The sequence below is a fragment of the Macrosteles quadrilineatus genome, unplaced genomic scaffold, assembly GCF_028750875.1.
Source record: "Macrosteles quadrilineatus isolate MER2022 unplaced genomic scaffold, UCM_ALF_1.0 Scaffold_1__1_contigs__length_201487025, whole genome shotgun sequence".
Taxonomy (NCBI): domain Eukaryota; kingdom Metazoa; phylum Arthropoda; class Insecta; order Hemiptera; family Cicadellidae; genus Macrosteles; species Macrosteles quadrilineatus.
This window is the reverse complement of record NW_026542594.1, coordinates 179101834-179114241: the sequence shown is the minus strand read 5'-3', so window position 1 is coordinate 179114241 and position 12408 is coordinate 179101834. Positions and strand designations below refer to the sequence as shown.

Here is a 12408-nt window from a genome sequence, read left to right as displayed (position 1 = left end):
TACACTAGTTTAGAAAAATATGAGAAAGCGAGATAGCATTGCGTTTCATAGTAAATATTTTAATAATCAATTGGCGTAGTATCACAAATATTATATATTTTTTAAATTTTAAAGCCAAAATAATTATTTTTGCGTATTTTACTTACACAGCATGTATTTGCCAAAAACGTTTATGCCTATTGGAAATGTATTTATATGAATAACATGAAGTTTTTCTCCCTTCGTTACAGCCTTCTTTATCGTTGTTGATTAAATCAATATCAAATAAAATCAAAATAGCTTTTATCATATAAAACAAGTAAGTATATGTTAGTACATCTGAATAGTGTCAACTGTCAACTTAGCTATTTAAATAACACTAGCTGTTACCCACGGGCCTCAACCCGTTTGACTTCAAATTATTATAAAAAACTATTGATTGGTTCAGTTAAGATGAAATAAACAAAACAGAATACAGCATTACAAACAAATAATCACACCAGATTTTAATAAGGTAATAAATAATTGAAAGAATAACATACAAATAAGAACAGCTGAGGTATTTTTAACATTAAGTACATATGGAAAGTTCCCTTTGGACAGCAACTAAGACCTTAAAGGGCAATTTATGAAAAAATGGATAATTTTGCGCAAGGTTTCTCGTCATGACGAACATTTTAAGTATATGGTTTATGGGGGTGTGACTTGTAGTTTTCTCAAAAGTTCATGGGTACTTTTGTCTTTATATATAGATAATGGTTAATTCATATACTCTTGTATTGAATATATTACTTTGCAAAGCAAGTAAGATTTTAGTTTTAGTTTAAATTTGAAACTGTTTATTTGAACTTTTATATTCACTTGCTCCTTTATAAGACTCAACTTGCTTATTGTAAAATTTAAGTCTATGAGTGGGTGGGTATGATTTCATTCTTTTTGTGTGTGTTGTAATGGTGTATTTCATGTTTTTAAACTGTCCATATAAAAATGTACTGTTAAATTGGCACCAGCAGCATTTAATTAATATTAAATTTCTAAAAACCTGTACCAAAAATTAAAATTAATTATTTGGTTGATTCAGAATCTTTGAAAAACTCCTTGACGTTTTAATATGTGGGATAATGTAAAAAGTTGTCCGTGAATAAAATGCACTTGGTTTACTACCGGGAACAAACTTGGTTTGTATTAGAACTAAAAATATAATTACACAGTGTCCTACTGAGATTAATTTAGTCAACATCTGTTTTTTGCTGACTCTTTCCCGTGGATTATCCAGTCTTCATGGTATAGAGAAATGGCTTAGCTTATTGGATTTAGGTTTACAAGGGGTGAATGACTTTTGTTGTATTAATTTTAACACAATTAACCCAGAAACATTTCGCTAACGCACCCCAAAACCCCGAATTTATCGAATTAATCAAAATTTCACTCCCCAAACCACACGCTTTAAATTATCCCCGCTGATCAAAATCGCAAAATCGCGGTCATCGATTACAACAGCTCGTGCCGACTTTTACAAAAACGAACGATTTGTAAATATTAGCCCCTCCCCCAATCCTGCGCTTCGGCAGATCGTAAAGTGTACTTTTTGACCCTTGACTTCTGCCCCATATGTTAGCCACTGTCCTACCTAGTTCCGATGATTACCGCTGCGGCACACGGCGCTAGTGTAGCGGTCATTTTGGTGTTTAATTGATCGTTGGCAAAAACGCGGCAACTCATTAGCCCTAATAGGGTCCAGTTAGGAGATTTATGGTGGTAGTGGAATTTCCAAAAATATTTTATGTGGTACAATTTGAAATTTGGGAACTGAAAGTTCCGATAACATTACGGTACACAAAGATAAAATTTAAAAGTTATAATGAGTTAATTTTTTAAGCTCAGCATTTATTTTTTAAGAGAAAAAAATTCTTTTTAATTTTTCATTGAAATGATTCATTAAGTATCCCTGTAAGTGTACATACTTAATGCTATAATGGCTATTGGACTTGTTGAGTGAACGTCATCTGAACTCTACCGAAGACATTGGTTACGGATTTTAGTTTTACTGTTCACTTTTGGATACTAAAGTAATGTACCCCATTTTCTTCAAACAGAACATTGTTCAATAAACCGTTCACTAGGTGTTTAGATAGTGATAAAGTACAAGGGAACCTTGATAACAAGCAAACCTTGATAATAAGTGTCATTTTCGAATCCTCTAGAATTTATCTGGCCCATAATCATATGTCATTGTAAATCTCGATGAGAACGCAATTTTGATAACAAATAGTATTAAAGACAAAACTCTAATTTTATTTATATAGATAATCAACATGAGAGTCTTGTTATCGAGGTTTTACTGTATACTGGGTACTTTGCTGTTAAAGGGAACATTCATTATTATCGATGATTTTTTTCTCGGTATATCGATATTAACAAATTGAAACATATCAGCTGACAACTACGATAAATATTGTTCAGTATCAACAAACAATAATGAAATGAAAGTGTTCTAAAAAAATAACCTAACATAACTAACAAAACTTGCTGTAACATTTAAAAATTCCGTGTTTAACTTGCCTTTTCTGTTATCAAACCCAAACGGAATATTTAAATGGTACAGCAAGTTTGGTTGGTTATGTTATGTTAGCTAAGAACAGTTTCATTTTAATAGACTATTTTAGCCTAAACAAGATCAGTTAGTTGTTGTCAATTTGTTATGGATCGGAAAACAAACATATCGATATATCGAAAAAATCATTGATAATAAAGAATGTTCCCTTTAACAGGAAAGTACCGTATACTGGTTTGTCTGAAGTCCTGAGAATAACAACAAGGAACCGGGTGAGATAATAACAATTTTTAAAATACAACGTTTATGCTAAAAATATTTGTTCATAGTAGTATTTTTCTCAAATAATAATTTGAAAATGACTTAGTATTTTACATACAGAGTATGCAAAACATTTGCAAAAACCACTGTGGTATTTCTAAAGGAACTAGAGGTGGTCCAATGGTTGCAAACTTGACCAAAAGTAAGTAATTTTAATGTACAGAGTTCTCTATTTTCACCCCCACGCTGCAAATAAAACATGTGATTGGAATTTCATCCATTTGTTTCGATTTTCTGTTTATCTTTTGTTGTTATTATGTCACCAGCATGGCAATCCATAAGGCCCATGTTAGTTTTTTAAAATTTTAAATTATTATTTTTGCTTATTTTTTAGCCTATTTTAATTTCGAAAAGGAATCTGCACATCTACAGGAAAATATCTTTCTAGTAGTATGTAGAGATTTTCTCTGCGATGCACACGAGCTGAGAAAAAAGGTTTTAATGAAAAATGCTTGCATATTAACGTACAGATAGATTAATTGTAAAGGAATGAGCATTAATTACGTTTAGCAGAGTCCCCTGGTGTTAGTGGTGCACAGTGTCCAGCGGTGTTTATTTGCATATACTGTGTTTTCTAAACAATGCATGACAAACATTTATATAGTTTATAAAAATTTAATGTAAAAATAATATAAACACATTATCGATGTAATATTAATAACTAATGCAAAAATATACAATAAAACTAAATTTAAGGAAACATATTTTACGTTCTATTTTTAATTGATACTAATACATTATTGTACATTAAATGTATTTTATATTCCATTTGAAGGGCTAACTAAACTAGTAAATGGATAAATATTGTTTAAAAGGTTTACTATGTAAGCTATTCTAATTATATGTTTTCTTAAATAGTAATTTACCAGTGTCTTTCATCCTTAAAATTAATAAAAAGAAAATATTATCGGAATAAGGGTTAGGTTTGTACTTAAAACAGAACTAAATGTGTAACCTTACATTGAATATTTTCCATTATTTTCTTCTACATCCTCTCTCTTTTGCAAAGATCGGATATAGCAACAAGTACTTCATAAAACATAAACCCGCGGCGAAATAAGGGTTACTTTTATAAATGAAATAAAAAAATGATCTATCTCAATAATTTAAGTTATTAACAATTCAAAATACACGTTTTTAGAAGGAGTTGCATTAACTATACACAACACATGATTTATTTTTAAGTATTGTTTCAGAATAAATGCATCATAGAATTCTAAAATAATTTTTAGAAAAGTTGTTGATTCCCTTTTATATTTATATCTGGTTGTAGACTACTTTCTATTATCATAATCTGTTGTTAGACATGTCAAAATATATCTTTAAACAAATTTAACTCTAAGGACCCATTGGTTAATGGTTTATTTATGTAATTTTGTGTTAACTTAAATGGGATTTCTCAGCTCTAAGAATGAAAGTCATAAAATGAAAACTTAATTTCTCTTGTGCAATTATCTTTGAATGTTTCAAATAGACTCTCCGTCCTTCTGTAAAATCTTAAGACCAATCCTTACACTGTATTGTGCCTTAACGTTTAACATTGAGAGAGCTGATGTAATTAATATAGGTATTTTTCTGTCATTTTATAGTAATTTTTAAAACACGTGCTTAATTGAAGAAAGTATTATCAAAACGCGTTTTCTTCGCAGGTGAAAGAACCATGCATCGACTTTGTGTCGAAATATAATACGTATTCGTATAAAATGTTATACATATACTGTAATACATTCTGGAGCAATTATGATCCAATATTGAAAGCATTTGGCATACATTTTCAATCAAGGTGTAATGGAGTTTTGAGATAAAAACGTTTTTTTACTATACACATAAACTATGATACCTGGTTATAATCATACTCATAGCATAAAAAATGTATATAAGGTTATTGTTTTACGACATTCGTTTACTGAGATATTCAAGTGCCAAATACAAAAAAATGCATCCCATGTCATTTATAGGAAGGATAGTTTAGGGGTTGTATTTTTTTTTAAATAGCTGTTTGTTTTTGGGGAAAATTTATCTGTATTTTGAAATTTAAAAAAATGTGATATGTTAACACGTTTGGGCTGTGAATTCGTACCTTTGATGCCTAGCGCTGTCGGAGCACTACTCATTGAGAGTGTGTACACTAACACCGGGGCTTTAGAATACAACGATAAACGTATTCTTTCAATGATAAAAGATGTTAATAATTACGTGATGTTAAAGTATTCTAAAGCCCCTATGTTAGTGTACAAACTCTCAACGAGTAGTGCTCCGACAGCGCAAGGCATCAAAGGTACGAATTCACAGCCTAAACGTGTTAACATATCACATTTTTTAAATTTCAAAATACCCTACAGATAAATTTCCCCCAAAAACAAACAGCTATTTTATTTTTTTTTAATAAAAAAAAAAGTTTATAAAAAATAAAATTTAAAAAAATTTATAATTTATAATTTTACAGTAAATAGCTAGTGATTATTATCTTATTTTTCCACACCTGAATGCCAATTTTGGTGAGAATCGCATTACCCATTCTCCCTGTGAATTGGTACCAAAGATGAAAAATTTACTACTTTTAAGCTCCATATCTCACTTAATATTCAAAATAAAAATTTTTTCTTATATATTTGTATTTCTAATTTTTAGTACAATTGAACAATAACAAAAAATCAGATATGAAAATTTGTGACCAAACACCCTTAATATACATTTATACTTATCGCCTCTTGTCCACATAATCAGTATAGTTCCTTTGCAGACTCGGTGGCTACTGCATTGACGAAGGATGAAGGTCCTTCAAGGACACCCCTGGGAAGGACCTCTCTCCCACGGCCGACGGAAGTTGATCCTTTCTTATCAAGATCTAATATTTAACCTGATTTAATTCGAGTTTGTTATCAATTCGGCATCATGAATGTGGTTTTGTGTTAAATATTGCTTCAGTAAAATGAAACACCATAAATTCAACTGTTTATTGATATATGAGTGAATTATTTGTTCCCAATGGTGGCTTAAGATGTTAAGTTAAGATACCACAGTTAATATAAGTCTATGTTTTTACAATAGATAAGATTCTACTTAACTGTGCAAGAAGGTGTCAAATGTAATCATTGTTCATACTGTACATATTTCGAGCTACATTACAGCTCATCTTCAGCAGCATTCTTGCATTTAAAATGTATCACATCAAGAGATGATTGTCGATAAAAAAAAAGAATGCTGCTGAAGATGGCCTGTAGTGTAGCTCGAAACATGTACAGCATGAACAATATCTACATTTGACACCTTCTGGCAAAAGTAAGTAGAATATAAAATTCTTAAATAGAATTAAACTATTCTAAAATTATTGAAGGTGCCAAGGCTGATCAATTGGAAACCTAAGTTTTAGTTTTTGGTTTGAAGATTATAGGATAGTTTGAGTATAATAAGAATGATTTAAAAGCATATTACCTTGCATTATTTCATTATTTCTCTGCCATATCTCTTAGTTTTACTAGAAAGCACTTTTAACATCGGAAAATGCATATTCATCTAATCATTACCACACACAAATTGCCACTTAAACTTACCTAAATAAAACTTTTAAAGGCATATATAAAAATTATAATATGTTTAAAATTTAAAATAAATGTTTTATATATAGGTGCTGTTGTAGAAAGTATTAATTAGTTTACAAGCTAAGTTAATGAAGTAAAATGTTTGCAATTATTAAATAGGTACTAAAATGACATTTTAAGTAAATACATAGTATTTTTGTTTGCCTTAATAAATTTGGTTTATTATTATTTGTAAGTTTATTGAAAAAGAAGCATAATGGGTCAAAGGGGAATATGGTTTGTAGAAAATAAAACAATAATAATTCTAAAGATTTGTGTTTATTTACAAATATACAACACTTAGATCTAAATATCAGTCTTGCTTTGAGATTATATACACAGAAGTATTCAAACACATCACTTATTGAGTTTTATAACAAACTGAACTAATTGCATTCAAAAGGAAAATCAACACACTATTACCATAATGAAATAGAACCTATTGATAAACGAACCACTAGTTACAAGAGCCTTTTCCAACAACTCAGTGCTTTATAAAGAAAAATTCAAATATTTTCGAAACAAACTTGTCGATTACACCACAACTAACAACTGTGTACATTTACAGGCTCAATTAATGTTAATATGATCAATAATGTACACAATTAGCATCTGTCGAATTATTGAATTATTATGAAACTATAAGGATTTTCTGCCAAATGACAGATCATAATGTTTTCTTTGAATATCATCAATTTTTAAACGAACTAGCCGTAATTCTTAACGAATTAAAGCTACATATGTACAATATACAAGTGTAAAAATCATACTTCCCTAGTGAGCACAGTTAATAAAATCACAATTAATAGGAACTTTTATATAATACTACTTTAACTAATAAAAATTAGATCTAACTAATGTATGGCTTTAGTGGAAAAAGATACGATAGAGGAAAATTTCTTATTTCTTAGCGTACGTGTCTCTTTTGATTCTTAGATTTTACGAGTTAAAGTGGAATTGAGGCCACCATTGGGTCACGTCATTGTCAATTAAAATCCATTGGCGATCATCGGGATTTGAACTTACACCTCGGAACGTAGTTAATGTTCTAACTAGCTTTAATTCATAATTAGTGGTTTACTAAATAGATTTGAAGTCGCCAAGAATAATTTTGTATCAAAAATTTAATGTTTTGTTCTACTAGGTATTTCGTAATTTACGTACCTTAGCCCATTGTAAACCTACTCAATACTTGATACTCATTTTAATTCGTAAAACCTTTCTACACATTCAAAATTTTGGTTTGATTAAATAAATATAGCATAGTTACTTTTATCTTAAACATACAACGTAAATCAGAAAGTCCAAAAAAAAAAAAGTTTAATATTTGTAAATATAAGAAATCAAAATAGACAAATAAAATATATAGGTAGTAAAATTAAACAACCCCAAACAGAAAAAAGTTTGAAGTATTGAATTAAACTATTTGATTAGGTATGTATGTATCGTATGATTAAAGTTGGCTGTAGTTATAAATAAAAACGGGTTATCATAGTTTAGATTACAGGTTAACATACTTTTAACGTATTTTGATTTTTTAAACGTTTTTGCAACTAAAAAACTTAATGATCACGTTTATCTATTTTGTGTTATTGGTTGTTATCGCTACATTTGCAAATAGCCAATATCCATTGACATTGTTCATGAAAAATAAACTACAATCAGTACTAGGAAAAACACATGAACTAAATATTTAAAAAGTTCAGTGAATTTTTAAAATGTTTTATAAAAAATATTAAGTTGGAGATTAACCAAATGATTTATTGTATGCATGTGTAAGTGGTATGAGTAAAGAATTATCGCTTAGTTCTGGGAAGAAAATATGAAAAAATTAGTGTTTATCAACTTACAGCACTTAGTACCGTGTACTTCAGTCTTTCGCAGCGTTGAAGTCTCCAGAGCACTTAGTCCCGCTGAAGAAGTTCATGCAGCGCTGATATGTACGTCTGCGCCATCTGCAATGTCTCGAACTTGCTGAGCTTTCGGTCGTTCCCAAGGGAAGGTACGACGTCTCGGAGGCGGTCGAAGGCGTCGTTCAAGTTGTTCATTCGACGTCTCTCCCTGGCGTTCGCTGCAAGTCGACGTCGTTTCACTACATCCACTCCTGAAGATCTTCTTCGGGGCTCATCGTTGTCTTGACTCCACTGCTGCTTCCACCTCGGTTCTTCGTAGAACCTCCCGTAGCTGTTTTCCACGTAGTCCTTCTGCCAGGTGTCGGAGGGTCCAGGGTCTTGGTACTTGGGAGGGGTAGGTGTAGGGGTGTACGCTGGGTAGTAACCCCCCGGGCTGGACACTGGACTGTGGTATCCGTCGGAACACGCGTCGTGGGGAACTTCCTTGGGGTAGTAGTTGGGGATAACCATACCTTGAAACATCGCTGCACTCATGTTCACTTCAAAACTTTGCTTTGAATCTACAATGTTCACTAATTTTTTCCTCTCAGAGTTCGAAATAGTAAAACGAATGAACTGCGTTCAAAAACATGCTAGACTACAAGTCAAAAAAATGAAAAAAACATCACGAAAAGCAAAATTCCTTTGATAAAATCTTCAAAATCAAATTTTCACAGAATAAAACAGAAACTAAAAATGTAGAGGTGTTAGAAAACAAAAATCGATTTCCAAAATACTCTCGACACGATCCAAAGAAGCAAGCAGTGTGGTTCTCTGAGGTGTTGATCAACCGAGACTCAGCCGGTTACTGATAGTGATGCTGGAAGATCTCATCTACCTGCGATCTCTTCTCTCTCTCTCTCCCTCCTTAGTCACGTGACGTCCGATCAAAGGAGCCGACCAATCTCAAGATTGTCCCAGCCAATCGTTTAGTCGACTTTTTGTTCAAATAAAATGTGTTTGAACCAAGTGTATGACAGTTTGTTGTCTACATATTCACTTTGTTCTGTTGAATGTCTGCAAAAAGGTTTACAGTTGACAGTTTCTCAGGGAAAAATTTGGATATTTTCGATTATAGTGTTTTAAGAAAGTTTTCGTAAAATTGGGGTGTTTCCCTTCATCTTTACCGTAAACAGTTTTGCCTTTAATGTATAATAAATCGTAGAAAACCCATATGTACGTTTAATTTTATAAAATAAATAGATTTAATTTATTCGAAAACTCGATGATTTTTCCGATGAACCATATCATATATTTAAAGACTAAACATAAACTAAACCACTAAATAATTTATTTTACTTTTGAAAAAGTCGAACAAAAATCCAAATTTACGAAATGTTTTACGTCAAAGTCTTTGCTTTACATTTCTTATAAACTGTTATGATGACTGTACAATTATCCACCAATTGATTACAATGTAATATGTTTAAAAAATTGAATCTCTTTAACAATGCTATAACCAAAAATGATGTTGATGAATAGAGTTTATCGTAAAGCTGTATTAACAATCCAAACAGATTGACATTACATAAAGTGCACATTCTGTAGGGTCTTAACATTATTGCTATACAGCTATACAATTATTGATATCACTGGAATGTGCCTTTTGAAGTTTTTAATCAGACAGCTGATCACAGAAAATATTTTTTCGCTAATTATCATAGTTGACAGATAATAACTGAAACAGTTCATCAGGAGTGATCACGCTCGTTTTCGAGGAATGTAATGTACTAATTTAGTTATTATTTGAAAACCGTTACTTACAGGGTTGGTTTAACTGAAAAGTAGTATGCGTGTTCTTGATTGAGGCAGTTCTTCATATGGAAAAAGTTCTACTTGTCTACGACATATAGGGCTACATGGTTGATTTCCTAGGTATGGACTAACAGTTTATGTTGGGTTCCGAATCACTTCGCTACGGCTTTAATATATACTTAAAAGCGATTGGTAATTTTTTGTGCTTTTCTAATTTCAAGGACTTGAATCAGAACTTTAAATCATTAATTTCAATACCTTCACACCTTCAACACTAAAACTCAATAGTGTTAGTGTTAGTGAAATACTATAGAAGAAGATTCCCTGAAGATACCACACAAAGCTGGCGAAATGCATAGGGTAAATAAAAACTACTAGCATAAGAACGCAGGCAACTAAAAGAGATAAATATAGTCTGTATGATGTCACCTGTCTCCTGACCCTATATATTCCTGGAAACTGGCCAATGGTTTAAGCCCCTGACCAGTCACAGGTCGACAGGAGGGCCTGGAGTCAGGTTCTATCATACCTACTGTAGAATAATTAATTGGTAGGATTTTACCGCACCATCGTGGAGCTTTAGAACGTGAGTGGCGCTCTTAAATTTCTTGATACTTCGCGCTACACTTTGATTCCATAACATTACTACATATACCAACGATTCAGAAAAGTCGCATCCTTAATTCCATCAAGGTAAATTTCCAAGACTTGACAAATTATCGACGCAAGTCAAAACTTCTCCATCGACGATAAACAAGGCGTCTACAAAACAGTAGAGAACCATCGCCCCATCGCACTGTTCACTTCCATGGCGATCCGATGATCGATTGTATCGAAGGTGTGGGTATCAGAGAAACTGACGAAGCGCTCTATCATTTCAGCCTATCAGCAATCCGATCAGCAGCTTTCCCCTGACGTGGCGAAAGTACCTCAGCACCGATAAGCTGATGCGATGTAGTCAGTGCCGATAGTTCAGGCAGCGGATCGCGGTGAAGTTGGTGCCGGGTTGGACTTATTGGAACGGAACCGAGCTATCTATACGATAGGGAATTTACAAGACTCTTGTATGTAGTGGTATGAAATTATAAAAATAGCACTGTCCTTCCTCCTAGTACAGTACTTTAAAAGAGTAGACTTTAAGCCTCACCGATATTGCCTATGTAATACCATAGAGACAAATAGAATAAAATATAGACAGTGCTGTGGTTAGCATATATTCTGGCGTCCACCGCTAGGAGTGCCGTGTAGTTCCGGCTCACACCACTGCAACGCCAAGCGCTGGTGACCGTTGTCATGACAACTTGGTAGTTGGGCAGTGTTGCCAACTTCGGAGGAATTCCCCGGAATCTGGGGAGTTGGAGTTTGTTCCGTTATTTTTCCGAGCTTTAAAAACTTTCGGGGATTAAAAAAAAATAAAACGGTATTTTCCGTTAAAACAACAGGATTTAAACATTTTGTTCTCTACCCATATTAAAAAGTAGGTCTGATACGTTGGTAGCATTTAATTTGTAAGGGTGGTAGTGCTGGTAGCAGACGGCGAGGAGCCGCCGACAGCAGCGAATCTAACACCGAGCACGCTCTAGCAGCACATCCAGGAACCTTCCTTTGAAAGTCTATGATAAAATGAAGTCTATAACCTATGGTCTATGGTCTTCCTTATTTATTATATTCGTCTATGGTACTACCCTCTGGTGCTTGAAGTGTAGTACCAAGCCTTTTATTTTGATGCTTTCACCTCATTCTTGTCCCGCCAAGTTGTCTTTTCCTTCTGGATTCCCCAGACAGACACCCCTGGTTACTGGTTAGTGAATGTTTATTACACATACGATTCGGTCCATCTCACTTCATAAATTTTAACCATTGCCATAACGTCTCTGTTGGATCAAATCTTATCAACTTTTGGCTCTTTGCAATACATCATCCATTCTAATATTGGATTTGCCCTATGGGTTTCTTCAATTTTATTTTTGTAAAGGCAATGGTCATTCTCTATAGGTTTCGGTTAGCTTGATCCTTTTGAGAAATTAAACATACAATTTTTATTTGCTACATCATTACTAAACTATGCTATGGTTTAATTACTAGCAGAGACCTTAAAATTGGACATAACGATTTTCTACTCGATTTTTGATATTTTGAAACTGGACCCAGCTGTCCTTGTTTATTGGGCTTGTATACAATAGCCCTGGCCAACGAAGCAGCTGGTATTAGTTAGTAACAAAATCAAATAAGCTGTCCCTTCATTCTAACCACTCTGCATTAATTCGAGTGGTTAACTTGGGATTAATCTAGAAATAATACTTTAGTAAATTCCAAATTCGAAATT

General features: G+C 32.7%; 1 protein-coding gene across 1 annotated transcript; it reads right to left on the bottom strand.

Moving 5' to 3' along the window:
- Window positions 1-8339: 8339 nt before the first annotated feature.
- Window positions 8340-8822, bottom strand: LOC129002911 (transcription factor atoh7-like). The gene has a single exon (XM_054431034.1). The coding sequence runs from the start codon at window positions 8820-8822 to the stop codon at window positions 8340-8342; it is 483 nt and encodes a 160-aa protein (XP_054287009.1).
- Between the last annotated feature and the right edge of the window lie 3586 nt (window positions 8823-12408).